This window comes from Carassius gibelio, chromosome B23 (assembly GCF_023724105.1).
Source record: "Carassius gibelio isolate Cgi1373 ecotype wild population from Czech Republic chromosome B23, carGib1.2-hapl.c, whole genome shotgun sequence".
Classification (NCBI taxonomy): domain Eukaryota; kingdom Metazoa; phylum Chordata; class Actinopteri; order Cypriniformes; family Cyprinidae; genus Carassius; species Carassius gibelio.
Window position 1 is genome coordinate 3,755,909 of NC_068418.1, and position 23,243 is coordinate 3,779,151.

The 23,243-nt window shown below is 47.5% G+C and overlaps 4 protein-coding genes, 4 non-coding genes and 3 pseudogenes across 13 annotated transcripts in view; all 11 read right to left on the reverse strand.

The window, feature by feature from the left end:
- The window catches only part of LOC128011143 (uncharacterized), a 168,918-nt gene extending 159,289 nt beyond the window's left edge, over positions 1–9,629 (reverse strand). Inside the window, exon 1 of the mRNA XM_052593269.1 lies at positions 9,559–9,629. The gene's annotated coding sequence lies outside the window, so the exon portion shown is untranslated. The remainder of the gene's footprint in view (positions 1–9,558) is intronic.
- The window catches only part of LOC128011136 (uncharacterized), a 99,918-nt gene that overhangs the window by 74,898 nt on the left and 1,777 nt on the right, over positions 1–23,243 (reverse strand). Inside the window, exons 2-4 of one of the 6 annotated variants that reach the window (XR_008182477.1) lie at positions 7,866–7,992; positions 5,386–5,691; positions 4,203–5,288 (exon numbers count right to left, since the gene is read on the reverse strand). Coding sequence is in view for 2 of the 6 variants with exons in the window: in XM_052593258.1 (XP_052449218.1) it covers positions 4,704–5,691; positions 7,861–7,982 (1,110 nt within the window). In the remaining 4 variants the exon portion in view is untranslated. Of the gene's footprint in view, positions 1–4,202; positions 5,692–7,860; positions 7,993–16,635; positions 16,831–23,243 lie in introns of those variants that run through there. The other 5 variants (XM_052593258.1, XR_008182475.1, XR_008182478.1 and 2 more) reach the window with 5 other exon arrangements.
- Positions 251–441, reverse strand: LOC128012428 (U2 spliceosomal RNA). Its single transcript, XR_008182951.1, has one exon. It is a non-coding gene; the product is annotated as a U2 spliceosomal RNA (small nuclear RNA).
- Positions 3,512–3,675, reverse strand: LOC128012384 (U1 spliceosomal RNA). Its single transcript, XR_008182907.1, has one exon. It is a non-coding gene; the product is annotated as a U1 spliceosomal RNA (small nuclear RNA).
- LOC128012651 (uncharacterized) lies at positions 4,050–4,226 on the reverse strand (annotated as a pseudogene).
- LOC128012385 (U1 spliceosomal RNA) lies at positions 10,589–10,752 on the reverse strand. The gene has a single exon (XR_008182908.1). It is a non-coding gene; the product is annotated as a U1 spliceosomal RNA (small nuclear RNA).
- LOC128012662 (uncharacterized) lies at positions 11,127–11,301 on the reverse strand (annotated as a pseudogene).
- LOC128011138 (uncharacterized) lies at positions 11,304–23,147 on the reverse strand. The gene is made up of 2 exons (XM_052593264.1): positions 23,132–23,147; positions 11,304–12,768 (listed from the first exon to the last, which is right to left on the reverse strand). Exon 2 carries the CDS (start codon positions 12,585–12,587, stop codon positions 11,781–11,783), a length of 807 nt encoding a protein of 268 aa, XP_052449224.1. The 5' UTR covers positions 12,588–12,768; positions 23,132–23,147; the 3' UTR covers positions 11,304–11,780.
- Positions 18,768–18,931, reverse strand: LOC128012386 (U1 spliceosomal RNA). The gene has a single exon (XR_008182909.1). It is a non-coding gene; the product is annotated as a U1 spliceosomal RNA (small nuclear RNA).
- On the reverse strand, positions 19,306–19,479 carry LOC128012647 (uncharacterized; annotated as a pseudogene).
- The window catches only part of LOC128011137 (uncharacterized), a 50,491-nt gene continuing 46,986 nt past the window's right edge, over positions 19,739–23,243 (reverse strand). Inside the window, exon 3 of the mRNA XM_052593262.1 lies at positions 19,739–20,957. Coding sequence (XP_052449222.1) covers positions 19,970–20,957 — 988 coding nt within the window. The 3' untranslated portion in view covers positions 19,739–19,969. The remainder of the gene's footprint in view (positions 20,958–23,243) is intronic.

Sequence of the window (23,243 nt, forward strand, 5' to 3'; positions counted from 1 at the left end):
CAAGCTCATGGGCCGGTGCTTCCCAACGCCAGTTTTAGATGACTCTCTTTAAACAAACACACCTGATTCGATGCACCACCTCGTCTGTGAAAGACTTCAAGACCTCAGGTGGGTGCATCGTTAGTGGAAGAGTCCAAGACCCCAGGAGGACACATCAGGAAAAAAGTTTGCAATAAACCACAGCATCTGCAATGGCAGCTCTCATTCCTTGTTCTGCTATTCGACACAATAAATGGCAATCCCCAAAAAGGGAAAGCACACCGTTCCTGGAGACACTGCAATACCAGGCCGATGCATGGAGTGGACGGAGCAAGCCCCGGCTCCAGCTCCGTGATCTAAAAATCCATTTAATATGTAGTCCCCAGATGGGGGACGTATCAGATATTAAACTGATAAGAACAGATACTACACTTGATCTTAGCCAAAAGGCCGAGAAGCGATGCTGCTAAGACGCAGCAGGGAGGAAGCCGGACACGGCGATGCCCATCTCGGCTTTGGTAAGTTTTGGGAGACCTAAAAACGCTGGGGGATGGTGGTAGCCTCCCCTGTCTACAACGTCACCGGGCCTCGTCCCGATCGGCCTGACGGAAAGTACGGCATCGCTCGTAACTCCCAAACGGTTGGTCGCAGAGCCACGTGCCTTATGTCATCGGAATCCTTGGCTCGAGCCGAACGAGACGCAGGTCTCAGATTGGCTCGTCGCTCTGACGAAATTTTCGGGTATTTTGGATTTTGTCGAAAACCTTCTTTTGCAACCTAGCGCCAGGTATTTGGCCCAGTCCCACCCAAATCAGCACAGAAAGCTTCTCTGGAGTCTGACTGTCAATAATCATCCAAAAAAAGAGGAAATTTCCATTCACCTTGGCGAGGGGACCTCAAAACGTGCTAAGGTGGCGTGTCCGAGGTGGCTCGAATGGCTATAACTCCGGGAAGGAGTGAGATCCCTTCACCCAAATCGGCACACCTGTGCAGGGGCTCAGTCCGAGGCCAGGTGAAAAGGGGCGTGGCGACAGGCCAGTAGGTGGCGCCGTAAGCTGAAAAATAGGGAAAATGTAATGTAAAAAGACAATCAAACAAAGATGAAAACACCCGAAACACTGCGGGATCGTAGTACCCTCCCCTGTCTGCAACGTCACCGGGCCTTGTCCCGATCGGCCTGACGGTGGAACTGCAGCGACGGAAAGTACGGCATCGCTCGTAACTCCCAAACGGTTGGTCGCAGAGCCACGTGCCTTATGTCATCGGAATCCTTGGCTCGAGCCGAACGAGACGCAGGTCTCAGATTGGCTCGTCGCTCTGACGAAATTTTCGGGTATTTTGGATTTTGTCGAAAACCTTCTTTTGCAACCTAGCGCCAGGTATTTGGCCCAGTCCCACCCAAATCAGCACAGAAAGCTTCTCTGGAGTCTGACTGTCAATAATCATCCAAAAAAAGAGGAAATTTCCATTCACCTTGGCGAGGGGACCTCAAAACGTGCTAAGGTGGCGTGTCCGAGGTGGCTCGAAAAGGGGCGTGGCGACAGGCCAGTAGGTGGCGCCGTAAGCTGAAAAATAGGGAAAATGTAATGTAAAAAGACAATCAAACAAAGATGAAAACACCCGAAACACTGCGGGATCGTAGTACCCTCCCCTGTCTGCAACGTCACCGGGCCTTGTCCCGATCGGCCTGACGGTGGAACTGCAGCGACGGAAAGTACGGCATCGCTCGTAACTCCCAAACGGTTGGTCGCAGAGCCACGTGCCTTATGTCATCGGAATCCTTGGCTCGAGCCGAACGAGACGCAGGTCTCAGATTGGCTCGTCGCTCTGACGAAATTTTCGGGTATTTTGGATTTTGTCGAAAACCTTCTTTTGCAACCTAGCGCCAGGTATTTGGCCCAGTCCCACCCAAATCAGCACAGAAAGCTTCTCTGGAGTCTGACTGTCAATAATCATCCAAAAAAAGAGGAAATTTCCATTCACCTTGGCGAGGGGACCTCAAAACGTGCTAAGGTGGCGTGTCCGAGGTGGCTCGAATGGCTATAACTCCGGGAAGGAGTGAGATCCCTTCACCCAAATCGGCACACCTGTGCAGGGGCTCAGTCCGAGGCCAGGTGAAAAGGGGCGTGGCGACAGGCCAGTAGGTGGCGCCGTAAGCTGAAAAATAGGGAAAATGTAATGTAAAAAGACAATCAAACAAAGATGAAAACACCCGAAACACTGCGGGATCGTAGTACCCTCCCCTGTCTGCAACGTCACCGGGCCTTGTCCCGATCGGCCTGACGGTGGAACTGCAGCGACGGAAAGTACGGCATCGCTCGTAACTCCCAAACGGTTGGTCGCAGAGCCACGTGCCTTATGTCATCGGAATCCTTGGCTCGAGCCGAACGAGACGCAGGTCTCAGATTGGCTCGTCGCTCTGACGAAATTTTCGGGTATTTTGGATTTTGTCGAAAACCTTCTTTTGCAACCTAGCGCCAGGTATTTGGCCCAGTCCCACCCAAATCAGCACAGAAAGCTTCTCTGGAGTCTGACTGTCAATAATCATCCAAAAAAAGAGGAAATTTCCATTCACCTTGGCGAGGGACCTCAAAACGTGCTAAGGTGGCGTGTCCGAGGTGGCTCGAAAAGGGGCGTGGCGACAGGCCAGTAGGTGGCGCCGTAAGCTGAAAAATAGGGAAAATGTAATGTAAAAAGACAATCAAACAAAGATGAAAACACCCGAAACACTGCGGGATCGTAGTACCCTCCCCTGTCTGCAACGTCACCGGGCCTTGTCCCGATCGGCCTGACGGTGGAACTGCAGCGACGGAAAGTACGGCATCGCTCGTAACTCCCAAACGGTTGGTCGCAGAGCCACGTGCCTTATGTCATCGGAATCCTTGGCTCGAGCCGAACGAGACGCAGGTCTCAGATTGGCTCGTCGCTCTGACGAAATTTTCGGGTATTTTGGATTTTGTCGAAAACCTTCTTTTGCAACCTAGCGCCAGGTATTTGGCCCAGTCCCACCCAAATCAGCACAGAAAGCTTCTCTGGAGTCTGACTGTCAATAATCATCCAAAAAAAGAGGAAATTTCCATTCACCTTGGCGAGGGGACCTCAAAACGTGCTAAGGTGGCGTGTCCGAGGTGGCTCGAATGGCTATAACTCCGGGAAGGAGTGAGATCCCTTCACCCAAATCGGCACACCTGTGCAGGGGCTCAGTCCGAGGCCAGGTGAAAAAGGGCGCGGCGACAGGCCACTAGGTGGCGCTGTAAGCGACAACAAAATTAATACGAATCGAAAAAAAGGACAAACAAACAACATGGAGACAGATACAGCTAGGCTGCAGTCAGTCCAATCTACTTTCAAAGTAAGGTCTGCGCTATGTTCGAACTAAACTACCCACCAGGGTCTGATTTTTCAAGAGCGTAAGTGACTTTGTTTCACAGGCGCACAACACGTATCTCGCATGTGACAGAACTCCCCATTCTGAAATGGAAATAAATAAAAAACTGTAAAAACCTCTTCTGCTTTGTTTCACCAACAATTTCAGGGGAGAGCGCGAACGCAGTCCCCCACTACCATAAATTATGCAGTCGAGATTCCCGCATTTGGGGAATTCGCAGGGGTCAGCATGGCCGGAGTGCAATGGACAAGCCTCGCCCTGGGTGAACCGCCTTCTTGATCATGGTGTCTCCCCTGCCAGGTAAGTATGAAGGCCCAGGCGGTCAGCCAGAGGTCTGATTTGCATCTCTACCATCCTCACCAACGGTTAGCCCTCCGCCCCCGCTCCAGGAAAGGAAGGACGGGTGCCTTCCGTTACTGGCCTGGAAACTGCCAAGCTCATGGGCCGGTGCTTCCCAACGCCAGTTTTAGATGACTCTCTTTAAACAAACACACCTGATTCGATGCACCACCTCGTCTGTGAAAGACTTCAAGACCTCAGGTGGGTGCATCGTTAGTGGAAGAGTCCAAGACCCCAGGAGGACACATCAGGAAAAAAGTTTGCAATAAACCACAGCATCTGCAATGGCAGCTCTCATTCCTTGTTCTGCTATTCGACACAATAAATGGCAATCCCCAAAAAGGGAAAGCACACCGTTCCTGGAGACACTGCAATACCAGGCCGATGCATGGAGTGGACGGAGCAAGCCCCGGCTCCAGCTCCGTGATCTAAAAATCCATTTAATATGTAGTCCCCGGATGGGGGACGTATCAGATATTAAACTGATAAGAACAGATTTTTTTTCTTTCGAAAAAGTTTTATTGTCACCATTTACATTTTTTCCATTTGCATTTTTTCTTTTTCACACAACATTTTCTTTTTAATCACACATTAAAACAAGCAATATAATATATAATAAATACACATGGTAAAATGAAATAAACAATCATTTTTAAAAAGCATTTGATTAAAACCACAGTGTTTTGCTTGTTTTTAAAAGTCCATTATTGAGGTGTGTTTAAAAGGTGCGGTCAGTTCCAAAGTAAAACACAAATTTTAAAAAAAGCAAACAAGCCTCGTATATATGTTAATAAAACCTCTTTCATAATAAAACAATAAAAAACACCAATTAAAAATCATCTGTTGTGCAAGACCGGGGGTGAGTCCTTATCAAGTGGGTCATCACCCCACTCTCCAGAACAGGGACATGAGATGCTACTTTATGGACTCAGCGGAGATCCCCTCTCCTCCGGCCCGCTGGCCCGCTGTTCCCGTAGCCAGAGTGGTGAGGGTGCATCTACGGGCGGCCAGGGTCGGTGCCTGCCGGGACCCTCTCCGTGCGACCCCGGCCCCCCCGTCCGAATATCGTCGTCCGGTACCCCTGCAGCATTGATGTTACCTTTAGCTCGCATGCATGGAGGGTTACCGTAACGCGCTTCCCCACCAGCAGGTTTCTGGTGGCCCAGATGGCATCCTTGATGACGTTGAGGGTGAGCCAGAGCGAGGTAAATTTCTGTGCCGTCAAGTCCTTCAAGCCCCGGCCCACCCCAAGGATGGCGAGCTGGTACCCGAACTGGGCCCCACCCGCTGGTAGGCACGGGAAATACAGGGGGCCGGTCTTGGCCCACAGGTCCCGCGCAGTGCTGCACTCCCAGAGCAGGTGGTGGACGGTCTCCGGGGAATTGCAGCCGGACCGCGGGCAGATGGGGTTTTTGGCCATGCCTCTGGAGTGCATAACCGCCCTGACCGGGAGGATCTCATGAGCCACCATCCACGATAAGTCCTTGTGCCTGTTCTGGAGAGCGGGGTGAGCCGCGTTCCGCCAAACCTGTTTGGCCTCACTTGGTGTGAGGCCCGGAACTGGACTCACCGGTTCCCGGTCCTGCACAACAGAGATGAGAGACTTGTGTTGAGTTAAAATGGTGACATCTTCACTCTCTAAAAGGTATTTCTTTAAAAACTTTTTTATAAAACTGTACTCTTTGGGCAAGTTAAAAGACACTGGGGTTTTCAAGTCCACTGGTAAAATTTTCAGTGTTCGTAGGTAAGACCCCATCCAAAATCGCGCCATTGCAGCCGTCTTGTTTTCTTTGGATGGGGTCGTGGCATAACTAATGTGCAGGGCGGTGAAGCGGCTGCCTAAAAACAGGTGGGGGTCTGGGAGGCCTTTTCCACCGTTCTCCGGCCTTTTCTTGATGGTCTCCCTCTTCAGGCGCTCCCACTTGGACCCCCACAGGAAGTAAAACACCGCCCTCTCCAGTTTCCCCAGGAACCACCGAGGCGGGCTAAAAACAGAACAGACAAGTAAAATCAGAGGTAAAATCACAGATTTAAAAATTAAAACCTTGCCTTCCATCGTCATCTGTCTTAGTCCCCAAAACCCCAGTCTTTTCCTAACTTTCCCTAACAAGTCAGTCCAGTTTTCCCGTCCACCCCCGTCTTTATCAAATTTAACGCCTAAAATCTTAAAATCGTTGTCTTTAAAAACCAAATCAAGTCCTCCTGTGTCCACGTCTCCCCACGGCCCGAAGAGCTGGGCCTCGGACTTGTTTCTATTGAGTTTGGCGCCCGAGGCCCGACCGTACCAGTCAGTCAAGTCCAGTGCTCTTCGTATTGATAAAACGTCTGTGGCTAAAAGAGTTACGTCGTCCATATATAAAACACAGGTCGCCATCAGTCCCCCCGTCCCAGGAACGTCCAGTCCTTTGATCCATTTGTCCCTTCTCAAGATCTGTGCCAGTGGCTCGATGCAAGCCACATACAGAAGAGGAGATAAAGGACATCCCTGACGGACACCACTGTGTATGTTCACAGCTTTGGAAAGATGCCCATTTATTAGAATTTTGCTGACTATTCCCTTGTACAGCAGTCCCACCCAGGCTATAAACCTCTTTGGAAACCCCATTTTCTCCAGAACCTGGAAGAGGTACTGGTGCGAGACTCGATCAAATGCTTTTTCAAAATCTAAATTTAGGACTACTAGCCGAATATTTCTGTCTCTCGCGTAACAGATGGCGTCTCTAATCAGCACTAGGTTGTCTGTTATCTTTCTTCCGGGCACAGAACAAGCTTGATCCGGGTGAATCACGTCCTCTAAAACAGTTGACATGCGTGTTGCTAAAACTTTGCTAAAAAGTTTATAATCGAAATTTAAAAGTGTTATGGGTCTCCAGTTTTTTAAGTCAGTCCGGTCACCTTTTTTGTGAAGTAAAGAAACTATCCCTATTCTAAAACTGTCTGGAAGTCTGTCGAGGGTCTCAAACTCTTTAAAAACTGTCAAAAGCTCTTGTCCTAAAATGTCCCAAAATGTTAGATAAAACTCCAGGGGAAGTCCATCCACTCCTGGGGACTTCCCCTTTTTAAAACCTCCAAGAGCTTTTTGGGTTTCTAAAATGTTCAAATCTTGGGCTAAAATCTCATTTTGACAGTCGACCCTTTTCTCAACAAAATTTAAAACTTCTTTTACGGTGTCTGAGTGTACCTTTTTAAAACTATATAAAGCCCCATAAAATTTTTCCACATCCTCTAAAATCTCTTTTGTTGTGTTAACCTCCCTATCCCCTGTTTTAACCCTGGTTAACCCCCCACCCCTTGTTATTATTTTCTTAAAAAAATATCTGGTACACTTTTCCCCTTCTTCAATTTCTCTCTCTTTGCTTCTTAAAAGGACCCCTTTACTTTCTATATTGGCTAAAACTGACATTTCCTTTTTTACATCCTGGATTTCATTGTTAAAATCAAAACCATTATTTAAAAGATTAAAATACCTTTGTAGTCTTTTTTGCAACCCCAACATGCATTTCTTTTCCCTACTCTTCTTTTCTTTCCCTATCTTTCTAAAAAACTGTCTCGTCCGGTCCTTTACCATCTCCCACCACTGTGCACGTGTATCATAAAAGTCTTGGAGGGTCTGCCATTGGCTGAACTGTTCCCTATATTCTAAAATTACATTCTTGTCTTCCAACAGGGAACAGTTCAGCTTCCACAGCCCTCCCCCTACCGTCACACCCATGGGCAGTGAAAGGGTGCAAGACAGCATCATGTGATCAGAGAAAAAAAGGGGGGTTAATGTAGCATCGGTTGGCGGGCAGTCCCTTGTAAACACGTAGTCGATTCGAGAGGCTTTGGTACCATCACCACTGAACCAGGTGAAGCCCTCCTCTCTTTGATGCAAAATTTTAAAACAGTCGACTAAATTAAAATCTCTGACTAAACCCTGCAATAAAACCGACGTTTTGTCCACTCTAAAATCCTCCCCTACCCTTTTCCTGTCTGTTTTAGATAAAACACAATTAAAATCCCCTGCTACCATTAGGGGAGCCCTACCTAGCATGTGGGGTTGCAAGTCTTCTAAAAGCTCATATCTTTCGTTCTTTTCCGTAAAACCATAAACATTAAGAACATTAAAATCCCTGTCTAAAAAGGTCAGATTTACTAAAAGTGCCCGGCCTTGCCTCACCACAGTGCTGCCCTTCACCAAGATGTTAGGATTATTAATTAAAACCGCAACTCCGTCGTTTTTGTTAAAATTTGATCCGCTCCATATGGAGGCTCCTGCGGACCATATCTCTTCCATTTTTGTGTACCTAGTTAAAAAGGGCAGAGAACACTCTTGTAATAAAAACAAATCTGACTTAAAAGATTTTAAAAGGGACAAAATACTCTGTGCTCTAATGGTGGACCTCACACTTCTGACATTGATAGTAGAGATGGTGAGGGCCATGAGCAGTAGGGTTAAAAAGGTATGAGGCATTTAAAACAGAAGACAAGAAAAAGACTACAAAAATATGATTAAAATCATGTTACATCTTGTAGCATTTGTCTTTCCTTTTCCCCAGATGAGCTGAGGTCTGGAGGGCAAATGCCTGTCGCTTCAGAGGCCACAGAGGGAACCTCTTGTGGCTCCTTTGGCGATGATGCTGTTAGCTTAATGTGCAAAAAGGAAACCTCATTTGGGGACTCTAGGGGCCACATGCGCTCCAGATCTACCGAATCGGAACTATCGAGCTTATATGCTGCCCTAGATTTTTTCTCCTCCATTACAATCAGAGGAGACCCCGCAGGTCTTTTTTGCACCTGAGCATTAGGGAGTGAACACTCTGTCTCACTCCCGGTGGATTCTTCCACCCCATCCGAAACTGTTACCAGTGATTCTTCCTCACTTTCCTTTCCTTCCATTACCATTTCCTGTTCCGTTGCCTCCGCCCCTGTGGCCGCCCCACTTCCTCCTTCCTGCCCAATCCCTGAGGCCGGCTGGGAATTTGAAATTCCCGCCAAAACCTCAGGGACCGCCTCCTCTCTCCTTTGTTCCTTTGTTTGTTGCCCATGTGGGGCGGCCATTTTTAGCTTGTTGGCAAAACTTTTAGGGCAGTCTCTGTAGAGATGGTTTGTTTCTCCACAAAGATTGCACCGTCTGCCATTGGTACAGTCATCAAAACTGTGACCAATTTCTCTACACTTCCCACAGATTAACTCTTGGCATGCTTCAGCTAGATGACCAAACCTTGCACACTTTCTGCAGAGTTTGGGCATTCCTTGATAATGTATGTAGCCTCTGTTCTCTCCGAGCACAATCATGGAAGGCAGATGTTTCAGGCCCTGGTAGCCCCCAGCGTCTTCCCATTGTTTAATGGGAATTCGCCAGGAGCATGTCCAAATGCCATCTTCATCTAACACTTTGACAGGCTGGCCTCGAACAGTGCAAAATCTACCCAACCAAACACAAATATCATCTCCAGTCACGGTTTCATTGAACATCCTGACAATCACAGTTTTAAGTGTGTTATCAGAAAGTTTCTCAACAGTGAACATGGAGAACTGGGCTTTAACTGATTCAAACCTTTGCCAAAAGTCATTAAGTAGGGAAGCGGTTTTAAAACTAACATCAAATCCTTTGTTCAAGGGCAGAGTCATCAAACAATTCAGGTCATCACATTTAAAAGCTAGGGTCTTTTGGATCAGCTTCCTGGAAAAGTCCATACGGGACATTCCCAGGAGCTTCCCCTCACCCTGCCTGAATAAAAAACGCACGCTGTGGTGCCTCCGCACGCCGGCACGGGCAGCCGACATGATGGAGGCACCAACAGCCTAAAAACTTAAAACAACAATAAATACAACAATAAATAACAAAATAAATAATTAAAAGACCTCACCTTAAAACTTGTTGGAGCCCGAAGCAGCAGAGTTCAATATACCTCTCGAAGTTGTGTGACTCAAGATATGAAACGATCTCGAGTCAGGAAACCTCCAAGAGGCGATCGCAGTCTCAACCGTCCGACAAGATACTTGATCTTAGCCAAAAGGCCGAGAAGCGATGCTGCTAAGACGCAGCAGGGAGGAAGCCGGACACGGCGATGCCCATCTCGGCTTTGGTAAGTTTTGGGAGACCTAAAAACGCTGGGGGATGGTGGTAGCCTCCCCTGTCTACAACGTCACCGGGCCTCGTCCCGATCGGCCTGACGGAAAGTACGGCATCGCTCGTAACTCCCAAACGGTTGGTCGCAGAGCCACGTGCCTTATGTCATCGGAATCCTTGGCTCGAGCCGAACGAGACGCAGGTCTCAGATTGGCTCGTCGCTCTGACGAAATTTTCGGGTATTTTGGATTTTGTCGAAAACCTTCTTTTGCAACCTAGCGCCAGGTATTTGGCCCAGTCCCACCCAAATCAGCACAGAAAGCTTCTCTGGAGTCTGACTGTCAATAATCATCCAAAAAAAGAGGAAATTTCCATTCACCTTGGCGAGGGGACCTCAAAACGTGCTAAGGTGGCGTGTCCGAGGTGGCTCGAATGGCTATAACTCCGGGAAGGAGTGAGATCCCTTCACCCAAATCGGCACACCTGTGCAGGGGCTCAGTCCGAGGCCAGGTGAAAAAGGGCGCGGCGACAGGCCACTAGGTGGCGCTGTAAGCGACAACAAAATTAATACGAATCGAAAAAAAGGACAAACAAACAACATGGAGACAGATACAGCTAGGCTGCAGTCAGTCCAATCTACTTTCAAAGTAAGGTCTGCGCTATGTTCGAACTAAACTACCCACCAGGGTCTGATTTTTCAAGAGCGTAAGTGACTTTGTTTCACAGGCGCACAACACGTATCTCGCATGTGACAGAACTCCCCATTCTGAAATGGAAATAAATAAAAAACTGTAAAAACCTCTTCTGCTTTGTTTCACCAACAATTTCAGGGGAGAGCGCGAACGCAGTCCCCCACTACCATAAATTATGCAGTCGAGATTCCCGCATTTGGGGAATTCGCAGGGGTCAGCATGGCCGGAGTGCAATGGACAAGCCTCGCCCTGGGTGAACCGCCTTCTTGATCATGGTGTCTCCCCTGCCAGGTAAGTATGAAGGCCCAGGCGGTCAGCCAGAGGTCTGATTTGCATCTCTACCATCCTCACCAACGGTTAGCCCTCCGCCCCCGCTCCAGGAAAGGAAGGACGGGTGCCTTCCGTTACTGGCCTGGAAACTGCCAAGCTCATGGGCCGGTGCTTCCCAACGCCAGTTTTAGATGACTCTCTTTAAACAAACACACCTGATTCGATGCACCACCTCGTCTGTGAAAGACTTCAAGACCTCAGGTGGGTGCATCGTTAGTGGAAGAGTCCAAGACCCCAGGAGGACACATCAGGAAAAAAGTTTGCAATAAACCACAGCATCTGCAATGGCAGCTCTCATTCCTTGTTCTGCTATTCGACACAATAAATGGCAATCCCCAAAAAGGGAAAGCACACCGTTCCTGGAGACACTGCAATACCAGGCCGATGCATGGAGTGGACGGAGCAAGCCCCGGCTCCAGCTCCGTGATCTAAAAATCCATTTAATATGTAGTCCCCGGATGGGGGACGTATCAGATATTAAACTGATAAGAACAGATTTTTTCTTTCGAAAAAGTTTTATTGTCACCATTTACATTTTTTTCATTTGCATTTTTTCTTTTTCACACAACGTTTTCTTTTTAATCACACATTAAAACAAGCAATATAATATATAATAAATACACATGGTAAAATGAAAGAAACAATCATTGTTAAAAAGCATTTGATTAAAACCACAGTGTTTTGCTTGTTTTTAAAAGTCCATTATTGAGGTGTGTTTAAAAGGTGCGGTCAGTTCCAAAAGTAAAATACAAATTTAAAAAAAGCAAACAAGCCTCGTATATATATGTTAATAAAACCTCTTTCATGATAAAACAATAAAAAACACCAATTAAAAATCATCTATTGTGCAAGACCGGGGGTGAGTCCTTATCAAGTGGGTCATCACCCCACTCTCCAGAACAGGGACATGAGATGCTACTTTGTGGACTCAGCGGAGATCCCCTCTCCTCCGGCCCGCTGGCCCGCTGTTCCCGTAGCCAGAGTGGTGAGGGTGCATCTACGGGCGGCCAGGGTCGGTGCCTGCCGGGACCCTCTCCGTGCGACCCCGGCCCCCCCGTCCGAATATCGTCGTCCGGTACCCCTGCAGCATTGATGTTACCTTTAGCTCGCATGCATGGAGGGTTACCGTAACGCGCTTCCCCACCAGCAGGTTTCTGGTGGCCCAGATGGCATCCTTGATGACGTTGAGGGTGAGCCAGAGCGAGGTAAATTTCTGTGCCGTCAAGTCCTTCAAGCCCCGGCCCACCCCAAGGATGGCGAGCTGGTACCCGAACTGGGCCCCACCCGCTGGTAGGCACGGGAAATACAGGGGGCCGGTCTTGGCCCACAGGTCCCGCGCAGCGCTGCACTCCCAGAGCAGGTGGTGGACGGTCTCCGGGGAATTGCAGCCGGACCGCGGGCAGATGGGGTTTTTGGCCATGCCTCTGGAGTGCATAACCGCCCTGACCGGGAGGATCTCATGAGCCACCATCCACGATAAGTCCTTGTGCCTGTTCTGGAGAGCGGGGTGAGCCGCGTTCCGCCAAACTTGTTTGGCCTCACTTGGTGTGAGGCCCGGAACTGGACTCACCGGTTCCCGGTCCTGCACAACAGAGATGAGAGACTTGTGTTGAGTTAAAATGGTGACATCTTCACTCTCTAAAAGGTATTTCTTTAAAAACTTTTTTATAAAACTGTATTCTTTGGGCAAGTTAAAAGACACTGGGGTTTTCAAGTCCACTGGTAAAATTTTCAGTGTTCGTAGGTAAGACCCCATCCAAAATCGCGCCATTGCAGCCGTCTTGTTTTCTTTGGATGGGGTCATGGCATAACTAATGTGCAGGGCGGTGAAGCGGCTGCCTAAAAACAGGTGGGGGTCTGGGAGGCCTTTTCCACCGTTCTCCGGCCTTTTCTTGATGGTCTCCCTCTTCAGGCGCTCCCACTTGGACCCCCACAGGAAGTAAAACACCGCCCTCTCCAGTTTCCCCAGGAACCACCGAGGGGGGCTAAAAACAGAACAGACAAGTAAAATCAGAGGTAAAATCACAGATTTAAAAATTAAAACCTTGCCTTCCATCGTCATCTGTCTTAGTCCCCAAAATCCCAGTCTTTTCCTAACTTTCCCTAACAAGTCAGTCCAGTTTTCCCGTCCACCCCCGTCTTTATCAAATTTAACGCCTAAAATCTTAAAATCGTTGTCTTTAAAAACCAAATCAAGTCCTCCTGTGTCCACGTCTCCCCACGGCCCGAAGAGCTGGGCCTCGGACTTGTTTCTATTGAGTTTGGCGCCCGAGGCCCGACCGTACCAGTCAGTCAAGTCCAGTGCTCTTCGTATTGATAAAACGTCTGTGGCTAAAAGAGTTACGTCGTCCATATATAAAACACAGGTCGCCGTCAGTCCCCCCGTCCCAGGAACGTCCAGTCCTTTGATCCATTTGTCCCTTCTCAAGATCTGTGCCAGTGGCTCGATGCAAGCCACATACAGAAGAGGAGATAAAGGACATCCCTGACGGACACCACTGTGTATGTTCACAGCCTTGGAAAGATGCCCATTTATTAGAATTTTGCTGACTATTCCCTTGTACAGCAGTCCCACCCAGGCTATAAACCTCTTTGGAAACCCCATTTTCTCCAGAACCTGGAAGAGGTACTGGTGCGAGACTCGATCAAATGCTTTTTCAAAATCTAAATTTAGGACTACTAGCCGAATATTTCTGTCTCTCGCGTAACAGATGGCGTCTCTAATCAGCACTAGGTTGTCTGTTATCTTTCTTCCGGGCACAGAACAAGCTTGATCCGGGTGAATCACGTCCTCTAAAACAGTTGACATGCGTGTTGCTAAAACTTTGCTAAAAAGTTTATAATCGAAATTTAAAAGTGTTATGGGTCTCCAGTTTTTTAAGTCAGTCCGGTCACCTTTTTTGTGAAGTAAAGAAACTATCCCTATTCTAAAACTGTCTGGAAGTCTGTCGAGGGTCTCAAACTCTTTAAAAACTGTCAAAAGCTCTTGTCCTAAAATGTCCCAAAATGTTAGATAAAACTCCAGGGGAAGTCCATCCACTCCTGGGGACTTCCCCCTTTTAAAACCTCCAAGAGCTTTTTGGGTTTCTAAAATGTTCAAATCTTGGGCTAAAATCTCATTTTGACAGTCGACCCTTTTCTCAACAAAATTTAAAACTTCTTTTACGGTGTCTGAGTGTACCTTTTTAAAACTATATAAAGCCCCATAAAATTTTTCCACATCCTCTAAAATCTCTTTTGTTGTGTTAACCTCCCTATCCCCTGTTTTAACCCTGGTTAACCCCCCACCCCTTGTTATTATTTTCTTAAAAAAATATCTGGTACACTTTTCCCCTTCTTCAATTTCTCTCTCTTTGCTTCTTAAAAGGACCCCTTTACTTTCTATATTGGCTAAAACTGACATTTCCTTTTTTACATCCTGGATTTCATTGTTAAAATCAAAACCATTATTTAAAAGATTAAAATACCTTTGTAGTCTTTTTTGCAACCCCAACATGCATTTCTTTTCCCTACTCTTCTTTTCTTTCCCTATCTTTCTAAAAAACTGTCTCGTCCGGTCCTTTACCATCTCCCACCACTGTGCACGTGTATCATAAAAGTCTTGGAGGGTCTGCCATTGGCTGAACTGTTCCCTATATTCTAAAATTACATTCGTGTCTTCCAACAGGGAACAGTTCAGCTTCCACAGCCCTCCCCCTACCGTCACACCCATGGGCAGTGAAAGGGTGCAAGACAGCATCATGTGATCAGAGAAAAAAAGGGGGGTTAATGTAGCATCGGTTGGCGGGCAGTCCCTTGTAAACACGTAGTCGATTCGAGAGGCTTTGGTACCATCACCACTGAACCAGGTGAAGCCCTCCTCTCTTTGATGCAAAATTTTAAAACAGTCGACTAAATTAAAATCTCTGACTAAACCCTGCAATAAAACCGACGTTTTGTCCACTCTGAAATCCTCCCCTACCCTTTTCCTGTCTGTTTTAGATAAAACACAATTAAAATCCCCTGCTACCATTAGGGGAGCCCTACCTAGCATGTGGGGTTGCAAGTCTTCTAAAAGCTCATATCTTTCGTTCTTTTCCGTAAAACCATATACATTAAGAACATTAAAATCCCTGTCTAAAAAGGTCAGATTTACTAAAAGTGCCCGGCCTTGCCTCACCACAGTGCTGCCCTTCACCAAGATGTTAGGATTATTAATTAAAACCGCAACTCCGTCGTTTTTGTTAAAATTTGATCCGCTCCATATGGAGGCTCCTGCGGACCATAGCTCTTCCATTTTTGTGTACCTAGTTAAAAAGGGCAGAGAACACTCTTGTAATAAAAACAAATCTGACTTAAAAGATTTTAAAAGGGACAAAATACTCTGTGCTCTAATGGTGGACCTCACACTTCTGACATTGATAGTAGAGATGGTGAGGGCCATGAGCAGTAGGGTTAAAAAGGTATGAGGCATTTAAAACAGAAGACAATAAAAAGACTACAAAAATATGATTAAAATCATGTTACATCTTGTAGCATTTGTCTTTCCTTTTCCCCAGATGAGCTGAGGTCAGGAGGGCAAATGCCTGTCGCTTCAGAGGCCACAGAGGGAACCTCTTGTGGCTCCTTTGGCGATGATGCTGTTAGCTTAATGTGCAAAAAGGAAACCTCATTTGGGGACTCTAGGGGCCACATGCGCTCCAGATCTACCGAGTCGGAACTATCGAGCTTATATGCTGCCCTAGATTTTTTCTCCTCCGTTACAATCAGAGGAGACCCCGCAGGTCTTTTTTGCACCTGAGCATTAGGGAGTGAACACTGTGTCTCACTCCCGGTGGATTCTTCCACCCCATCCGAAACTGTTACCAGTGACTCTTCCTCACTTTCCTCTCCTTCCATTACCACTTCCTGTTCCGTTGCCTCCGCCCCTGTGGCCGCCCCACTTCCTCCTTCCTGCCCAATCCCTGAGGCCGGCTGGGAATTTGAAATTCCCGCCAAAACCTCAGGGACCGCCTCCTCTCTCCTTTGTTCCTTCGTTTGTTGCCCATGTGGGGCGGCCATTTTTAGCTTGTTGGCAAAACTTTTAGGGCAGTCTCTGTAGAGATGGTTTGTTTCTCCACAAAGATTGCACCGTCTGCCATTGGTACAGTCATCAAAACTGTGACCAATTTCTCTACACTTCCCACAGATTAACTCTTGGCATGCTTCAGCTAGATGACCAAAACTTCCACACTTTCTGCAGAGTTTGGGCATTCCTTGATAATGTATGTAGCCTCTGTTCTCTCCGAGCACAATCATGGAAGGCAGATGTTTCAGGCCCTGGTAGCCCCCAGCGTCTTCCCATTGTTTAATGGGAATTCGCCAGGAGCATGTCCAAATGCCATCTTCATCTAACACTTTGACAGGCTGGCCTCGAACAGTGCAAAATCTACCCAACCAAACACAAATATCATCTCCAGTCACGGTTTCATTGAACATCCTGACAATCACAGTTTTAAGTGTGTTATCAGAAAGTTTCTCAACAGTGAACATGGAGAACTGGGCTTTAACTGATTCAAACCTTTGCCAAAAGTCATTAAGTAGGGAAGCGGTTTTAAAACTAACATCAAATCCTTTGTTCAAGGGCAGAGTCATCAAACAATTCAGGTCGTCACATTTAAAAGCTAGGGTCTTTTGGATCAGCTTCCTGGAAAAGTCCATACGGGACATTCCCAGGAGCTTCCCCTCACCCTGCCTGAATAAAAAACGCACGCTGTGGTGCCTCCGCACGCCGGCACGGGCAGCCGACATGATGGAGGCACCAACAGCCTAAAAACTTAAAACAACAATAAATACAACAATAAATAACAAAATAAATAATTAAAAGACCTCACCTTAAAACTTGTTGGAGCCCGAAGCAGCAGAGTTCAATATACCTCTCGAAGTTGTGTGACTCAAGATATGAAACGATCTCGAGTCAGGAAACCTCCAAGAGGCGATCGCAGTCTCAACCGTCCGACAAGATACTTGATCTTAGCCAAAAGGCCGAGAAGCGATGCTGCTAAGACGCAGCAGGGAGGAAGCCGGACACGGCGATGCCCATCTCGGCTTTGGTAAGTTTTGGGAGACCTAAAAACGCTGGGGGATGGTGGTAGCCTCCCCTGTCTACAACGTCACCGGGCCTCGTCCCGATCGGCCTGACGGAAAGTACGGCATCGCTCGTAACTCCCAAACGGTTGGTCGCAGAGCCACGTGCCTTATGTCATCGGAATCCTTGGCTCGAGCCGAACGAGACGCAGGTCTCAGATTGGCTCGTCGCTCTGACGAAATTTTCGGGTATTTTGGATTTTGTCGAAAACCTTCTTTTGCAACCTAGCGCCAGGTATTTGGCCCAGTCCCACCCAAATCAGCACAGAAAGCTTCTCTGGAGTCTGACTGTCAATAATCATCCAAAAAAAGAGGAAATTTCCATTCACCTTGGCGAGGGGACCTCAAAACGTGCTAAGGTGGCGTGTCCGAGGTGGCTCGAATGGCTATAACTCCGGGAAGGAGTGAGATCCCTTCACCCAAATCGGCACACCTGTGCAGGGGCTCAGTCCGAGGCCAGGTGAAAAGGGGCGTGGCGACAGGCCAGTAGGTGGCGCCGTAAGCTGAAAAATAGGGAAAATGTAATGTAAAAAGACAATCAAACAAAGATGAAAACACCCGAAACACTGCGGGATCGTAGTACCCTCCCCTGTCTGCAACGTCACCGGGCCTTGTCCCGATCGGCCTGACGGTGGAACTGCAGCGACGGAAAGTACGGCATCGCTCGTAACTCCCAAACGGTTGGTCGCAGAGCCACGTGCCTTATGTCATCGGAATCCTTGGCTCGAGCCGAACGAGACGCAGGTCTCAGATTGGCTCGTCGCTCTGACGAAATTTTCGGGTATTTTGGATTTTGTCGAAAACCTTCTTTTGCAACCTAGCGCCAGGTATTTGGCCCAGTCCCACCCAAATCAGCACAGAAAGCTTCTCTGGAGTCTGACTGTCAATAATCATCCAAAAAAAGAGGAAATTTCCATTCACCTTGGCGAGGGGACCTCAAAACGTGCTAAGGTGGCGTGTCCGAGGTGGCTCGAAAAGGGGCGTGGCGACAGGCCAGTAGGTGGCGCCGTAAGCTGAAAAATAGGGAAAATGTAATGTAAAAAGACAATCAAACAAAGATGAAAACACCCGAAACACTGCGGGATCGTAGTACCCTCCCCTGTCTGCAACGTCACCGGGCCTTGTCCCGATCGGCCTGACGGTGGAACTGCAGCGACGGAAAGTACGGCATCGCTCGTAACTCCCAAACGGTTGGTCGCAGAGCCACGTGCCTTATGTCATCGGAATCCTTGGCTCGAGCCGAACGAGACGCAGGTCTCAGATTGGCTCGTCGCTCTGACGAAATTTTCGGGTATTTTGGATTTTGTCGAAAACCTTCTTTTGCAACCTAGCGCCAGGTATTTGGCCCAGTCCCACCCAAATCAGCACAGAAAGCTTCTCTGGAGTCTGACTGTCAATAATCATCCAAAAAAAGAGGAAATTTCCATTCACCTTGGCGAGGGGACCTAAAAACGTGCCAAGGTGGCGTGTCCGAGGTGGCTCGAATGGCTATAACTCCGGGAAGGAGTGAGATCCCTTCACCCAAATCGGCACACCTGTGCAGGGGCTCAGTCCGAGGCCAGGTGAAAAAGGGCGCGGCGACAGGCCACTAGGTGGCGCTGTAAGCGACAACAAAATTAATACGAATCGAAAAAAAGGACAAACAAACAACATGGAGACAGATACAGCTAGGCTGCAGTCAGTCCAATCTACTTTCAAAGTAAGGTCTGCGCTATGTTCGAACTAAACTACCCACCAGGGTCTGATTTTTCAAGAGCGTAAGTGACTTTGTTTCACAGGCGCACAACACGTATCTCGCATGTGACAGAACTCCCCATTCTGAAATGGAAATAAATAAAAAACTGTAAAAACCTCTTCTGCTTTGTTTCACCAACAATTTCAGGGGAGAGCGCGAACGCAGTCCCCCACTACCATAAATTATGCAGTCGAGATTCCCGCATTTGGGGAATTCGCAGGGGTCAGCATGGCCGGAGTGCAATGGACAAGCCTCGCCCTGGGTGAACCGCCTTCTTGATCATGGTGTCTCCCCTGCCAGGTAAGTATGAAGGCCCAGGCGGTCAGCCAGAGGTCTGATTTGCATCTCTACCATCCTCACCAACGGTTAGCCCTCCGCCCCCGCTCCAGGAAAGGAAGGACGGGTGCCTTCCGTTACTGGCCTGGAAACTGCCAAGCTCATGGGCCGGTGCTTCCCAACGCCAGTTTTAGATGACTCTCTTTAAACAAACACACCTGATTCGATGCACCACCTCGTCTGTGAAAGACTTCAAGACCTCAGGTGGGTGCATCGTTAGTGGAAGAGTCCAAGACCCCAGGAGGACACATCAGGAAAAAAGTTTGCAATAAACCACAGCATCTGCAATGGCAGCTCTCATTCCTTGTTCTGCTATTCGACACAATAAATGGCAATCCCCAAAAAGGGAAAGCACACCGTTCCTGGAGACACTGCAATACCAGGCCGATGCATGGAGTGGACGGAGCAAGCCCCGGCTCCAGCTCCGTGATCTAAAAATCCATTTAATATGTAGTCCCCGGATGGGGGACGTATCAGATATTAAACTGATAAGAACAGATTTTTCTTTCGAAAAAGTTTTATTGTCACCATTTACATTTCCATTTGCATTTTTTCTTTTTCACACACCATTTTCTTTTTAATCACACATTAAAACAAGCAATATAATATATAATAAATACACATGGTAAAATGAAAGAAACAATCATTGTTAAAAAGCATTTGATTAAAACCACAGTGTTTTGCTTGTTTTTAAAAGTCCATTATTGAGGTGTGTTTAAAAGGTGCGGTCAGTTCCAAAAGTAAAATACAAATTTAAAAAAAAAAAAAAAAAAAAAGCAAACAAGCCTCGTATATATATGTTAATAAAACCTCTTTCATGATAAAACAATAAAAAACACCAATTAAAAATCATCTATTGTGCAAGACCGGGGGTGAGTCCTTATCAAGTGGGTCATCACCCCACTCTCCAGAACAGGGACATGAGATGCTACTTTGTGGACTCAGCGGAGATCCCCTCTCCTCCGGCCCGCTGGCCCGCTGTTCCCGTAGCCAGAGTGGTGAGGGTGCATCTACGGGCGGCCAGGGTCGGTGCCTGCCGGGACCCTCTCCGTGCGACCCCGGCCCCCCCGTCCGAATATCGTCGTCCGGTACCCCTGCAGCATTGATGTTACCTTTAGCTCGCATGCATGGAGGGTTACCGTAACGCGCTTCCCCACCAGCAGGTTTCTGGTGGCCCAGATGGCATCCTTGATGACGTTGAGGGTGAGCCAGAGCGAGGTAAATTTCTGTGCCGTCAAGTCCTTCAAGCCCCGGCCCACCCCAAGGATGGCGAGCTGGTACCCGAACTGGGCCCCACCCGCTGGTAGGCACGGGAAATACAGGGGGCCGGTCTTGGCCCACAGGTCCCGCGCAGCGCTGCACTCCCAGAGCAGGTGGTGGACGGTCTCCGGGGAATTGCAGCCGGACCGCGGGCAGATGGGGTTTTTGGCCATGCCTCTGGAGTGCATAACCGCCCTGACCGGGAGGATCTCATGAGCCACCATCCACGATAAGTCCTTGTGCCTGTTCTGGAGAGCGGGGTGAGCCGCGTTCCGCCAAACTTGTTTGGCCTCACTTGGTGTGAGGCCCGGAACTGGACTCACCGGTTCCCGGTCCTGCACAACAGAGATGAGAGACTTGTGTTGAGTTAAAATGGTGACATCTTCACTCTCTAAAAGGTATTTCTTTAAAAACTTTTTTATAAAACTGTATTCTTTGGGCAAGTTAAAAGACACTGGGGTTTTCAAGTCCACTGGTAAAATTTTCAGTGTTCGTAGGTAAGACCCCATCCAAAATCGCGCCATTGCAGCCGTCTTGTTTTCTTTGGATGGGGTCGTGGCATAACTAATGTGCAGGGCGGTGAAGCGGCTGCCTAAAAACAGGTGGGGGTCTGGGAGGCCTTTTCCACCGTTCTCCGGCCTTTTCTTGATGGTCTCCCTCTTCAGGCGCTCCCACTTGGACCCCCACAGGAAGTAAAACACCGCCCTCTCCAGTTTCCCCAGGAACCACCGAGGGGGGCTAAAAACAGAACAGACAAGTAAAATCAGAGGTAAAATCACAGATTTAAAAATTAAAACCTTGCCTTCCATCGTCATCTGTCTTAGTCCCCAAAACCCCAGTCTTTTCCTAACTTTCCCTAACAAGTCAGTCCAGTTTTCCCGTCCACCCCCGTCTTTATCAAATTTAACGCCTAAAATCTTAAAATCGTTGTCTTTAAAAACCAAATCAAGTCCTCCTGTGTCCACGTCTCCCCACGGCCCGAAGAGCTGGGCCTCGGACTTGTTTCTATTGAGTTTGGCGCCCGAGGCCCGACCGTACCAGTCAGTCAAGTCCAGTGCTCTTCGTATTGATAAAACGTCTGTGGCTAAAAGAGTTACGTCGTCCATATATAAAACACAGGTCGCCGTCAGTCCCCCCGTCCCAGGAACGTCCAGTCCTTTGATCCATTTGTCCCTTCTCAAGATCTGTGCCAGTGGCTCGATGCAAGCCACATACAGAAGAGGAGATAAAGGACATCCCTGACGGACACCACTGTGTATGTTCACAGCTTTGGAAAGATGCCCATTTATTAGAATTTTGCTGACTATTCCCTTGTACAGCAGTCCCACCCAGGCTATAAACCTCTTTGGAAACCCCATTTTCTCCAGAACCTGGAAGAGGTACTGGTGCGAGACTCGATCAAATGCTTTTTCAAAATCTAAATTTAGGACTACTAGCCGAATATTTCTGTCTCTCGCGTAACAGATGGCGTCTCTAATCAGCACTAGGTTGTCTGTTATCTTTCTTCCGGGCACAGAACAAGCTTGATCCGGGTGAATCACATCCTCTAAAACAGTTGACATGCGTGTTGCTAAAACTTTGCTAAAAAGTTTATAATCGAAATTTAAAAGTGTTATGGGTCTCCAGTTTTTTAAGTCAGTCCGGTCACCTTTTTTGTGAAGTAAAGAAACTATCCCTATTCTAAAACTGTCTGGAAGTCTGTCGAGGGTCTCAAACTCTTTAAAAACTGTCAAAAGCTCTTGTCCTAAAATGTCCCAAAATGTTAGATAAAACTCCAGGGGAAGTCCATCCACTCCTGGGGACTTCCCCTTTTTAAAACCTCCAAGAGCTTTTTGGGTTTCTAAAATGTTCAAATCTTGGGCTAAAATCTCATTTTGACAGTCGACCCTTTTCTCAACAAAATTTAAAACTTCTTTTACGGTGTCTGAGTGTACCTTTTTAAAACTATATAAAGCCCCATAAAATTTTTCCACATCCTCTAAAATCTCTTTTGTTGTGTTAACCTCCCTATCCCCTGTTTTAACCCTGGTTAACCCCCCACCCCTTGTTATTATTTTCTTAAAAAAATATCTGGTACACTTTTCCCCTTCTTCAATTTCTCTCTCTTTGCTTCTTAAAAGGACCCCTTTACTTTCTATATTGGCTAAAACTGACATTTCCTTTTTTACATCCTGGATTTCATTGTTAAAATCAAAACCATTATTTAAAAGATTAAAATACCTTTGTAGTCTTTTTTGCAACCCCAACATGCATTTATTTTCCCTACTCTTCTTTTCTTTCCCTATCTTTCTAAAAAACTGTCTCGTCCGGTCCTTTACCATCTCCCACCACTGTGCACGTGTATCATAAAAGTCTTGGAGGGTCTGCCATTGGCTGAACTGTTCCCTATATTCTAAAATTACATTCTTGTCTTCCAACAGGGAACAGTTCAGCTTCCACAGCCCTCCCCCTACCGTCACACCCATGGGCAGTGAAAGGGTGCAAGACAGCATCATGTGATCAGAGAAAAAAAGGGGGGTTAATGTAGCATCGGTTGGCGGGCAGTCCCTTGTAAACACGTAGTCGATTCGAGAGGCTTTGGTACCATCACCACTGAACCAGGTGAAGCCCTCCTCTCTTTGATGCAAAATTTTAAAACAGTCGACTAAATTAAAATCTCTGACTAAACCCTGCAATAAAACCGACGTTTTGTCCACTCTGAAATCCTCCCCTACCCTTTTCCTGTCTGTTTTAGATAAAACACAATTAAAATCCCCTGCTACCATTAGGGGAGCCCTACCTAGCATGTGGGGTTGCAAGTCTTCTAAAAGCTCATATCTTTCGTTTTTTTCCGTAAAACCATATACATTAAGAACATTAAAATCCCTGTCTAAAAAGGTCAGATTTACTAAAAGTGCCCGGCCTTGCCTCACCACAGTGCTGCCCTTCACCAAGATGTTAGGATTATTAAATAAAACCGCAACTCCGTCGTTTTTGTTAAAATTTGATCCGCTCCATATGGAGGCTCCTGCGGACCATAGCTCT

Bases quoted from the DNA above. Each gene is read 5' to 3' on its own strand.
- LOC128011138 (XM_052593264.1), bottom strand. From the start codon at position 12,587: ATGACCCCATCCAAAGAAAACAAGACGGCTGCAATGGCGCGATTTTGG.